The sequence below is a fragment of the Pygoscelis adeliae genome, unplaced genomic scaffold (assembly GCF_000699105.1).
Source record: "Pygoscelis adeliae isolate BGI_AS28 unplaced genomic scaffold, ASM69910v1 Scaffold399, whole genome shotgun sequence".
NCBI classification, from domain to species: Eukaryota; Metazoa; Chordata; class Aves; order Sphenisciformes; family Spheniscidae; genus Pygoscelis; species Pygoscelis adeliae.
Window position 1 is genome coordinate 769,484 of NW_008825609.1, and position 1,858 is coordinate 771,341.

The 1,858-nt window shown below is 52.2% G+C and overlaps 1 protein-coding gene across 1 annotated transcript in view; it reads right to left on the bottom strand.

The window, feature by feature from the left end:
• The window catches only part of TXN2 (thioredoxin 2), a 7,585-nt gene extending 5,733 nt beyond the window's left edge, over positions 1-1,852 (bottom strand). Inside the window, exons 1-2 of the mRNA XM_009332613.1 lie at positions 1,765-1,852; positions 1-108 (exon numbers count right to left, since the gene is read on the bottom strand). Of these exons, the coding sequence (XP_009330888.1) occupies positions 1-65 (65 nt within the window). The 5' untranslated portion in view covers positions 66-108; positions 1,765-1,852. The remainder of the gene's footprint in view (positions 109-1,764) is intronic.
• Positions 1,853-1,858: the final 6 nt, after the last annotated feature.

Sequence of the window (1,858 nt, forward strand, 5' to 3'; positions counted from 1 at the left end):
AGGTCTGTGTGATCGTCAATGTCCACTTTGGCCATCAGCACCTTCCCCTCCTGCTTGGCCACCATCTTCTCTAACCTGGGGCCTAGTATCTTGCAGGGGCCACACCACCTGATGGAGGAAGAGGACAGGGGACGTTAGAGGAGGCAAGCGCAGCAGCAGCAGCCGTGGAAGGCTTGCTGGTACACCAGTGCCTTTACCACCATCGCCGTTCCATTCGAGAGCCAGCCTGGAAACACCATTGCCGAGCCACGGCTTAGAAAAACGTTTCTCTTCACAAAGGAGCTGTCAAAGGTTTTTTTCTGTGTCTGTGTGCTGAGGGGGCTGAGCGGCAGAAGAGGTCACCATTCAGCATTCGTGGTGCTTTTGATGTCATTTCCATCACACTGCAGTCTGCTCTGCCAGCCTTGGTGGTCCTCCTGCCCCCGCTTCTCGGCTCTTCATCACTACCCTGCTTTGCATCCTCGCTGGCACGTACGGGCAGAGCTGTGACCCTGCTGACCACAAAGCCGCCCTAGAGCGAGTGTCGCTGCCGGGTGCGGGGGTCTCAGCCCACACTCAAATTGGTTTATGCCGATCATCAGATCACAGACTTCCCCTCCGCACTCACTGCAGGGTTTACAGAAATTCCCCTTTAGCTGCAAAACTCGCAGAGGCATCGCATCTCTTCGAAGAGAGACCACCTATTCCAAACCCAGCTGCAGCAACAACAGACTTTGCGAGGCCCTGTACACAGAAAACACCCCCTGCATCCTCTAACTGCACCACTTAGGATGGCATGAACTTACTCAGTTCAAGGAAAACATGAGTTAAAGCTCCAAGCGCCCTTTTCTTTTAAAATTGAAGCTCTAGTAAACTTTGTTCCTCCTCAGCCTCCCTCTGTATCAGGTTTCAGGCTTTCAATTACTTGTCTTCTCCTCCCTGGATGATCCCAATTAATGTTCAATTTGGTTTGTCAGTTTGGTCTATTTAGAGCAGAAGTTTTCGGGCTGTTTCATACTCTGCCCAGAATCAGCCACAACAGGCTCACAGGACAGACAGCGCTGCGGGACTATGAAAATACGTGAAAAAAGAAAGATAATCAGTATCGTTAATCCAGCAGATAACATCTAGGAGTATTTTTACTGGCAAGAAGATGACAACATTTTTATCGATGACAAATGCTGCTGCTGGCACCACGTGGCTGTTACTAATGCGTAAAGGTATTTGCTGTCAAGAGCTGCGCTTCAAGAGCACGCAGCATAAGAAAACTGGAAAGACACAACATGTCGGTGCAGGGGGAAGAACACTGCAGTGTTCTTCCACGGCTGTTAAGATCATTTAGTGTTTTTAAGATGACATTTAATCCACGAACCTGAAAAAAGGAGATATCAGAGCTTTTTTTTTTTTTTGAGGTGTCTTTCACAAGATGATGCAACGCCGGGGCCAGGGTGACACCCGAGCAACTTGGGAGGTGCAGCGACACTGCCCTGAGGAACACCTTCCTGGCACTGGTGTTTTAGACTCCTGCAGGGTGTAGCTACACCTACAGCAGTGCAACTCAACGAGTGAAACCTCCTCTACAGATTGCGCCGCCGTAGGAGCAGAAGCACCTTTTAACACCAGACGCCCGGCAGGGCGGTCGGCAGCTCCACAGCTTGGGAAGTCCTCGGGCATACTCACATCCCCGGTGTGCCCAGAGTGCCACACCGTGCCAGGAAAGCAGCAGGGACACACCTGCACGTGTGACGGCCGAGCGGGGCGCAAGAGCAGTCGGGGGGAACTTACTGCGCGTGGAAGTCCACCACAACGGGTTTGGGGTTGTTCACCACCCGGTCCTGGAAGTCGCTGCCATCCTGCACGTTGAAGGTGCTCCTGCAGC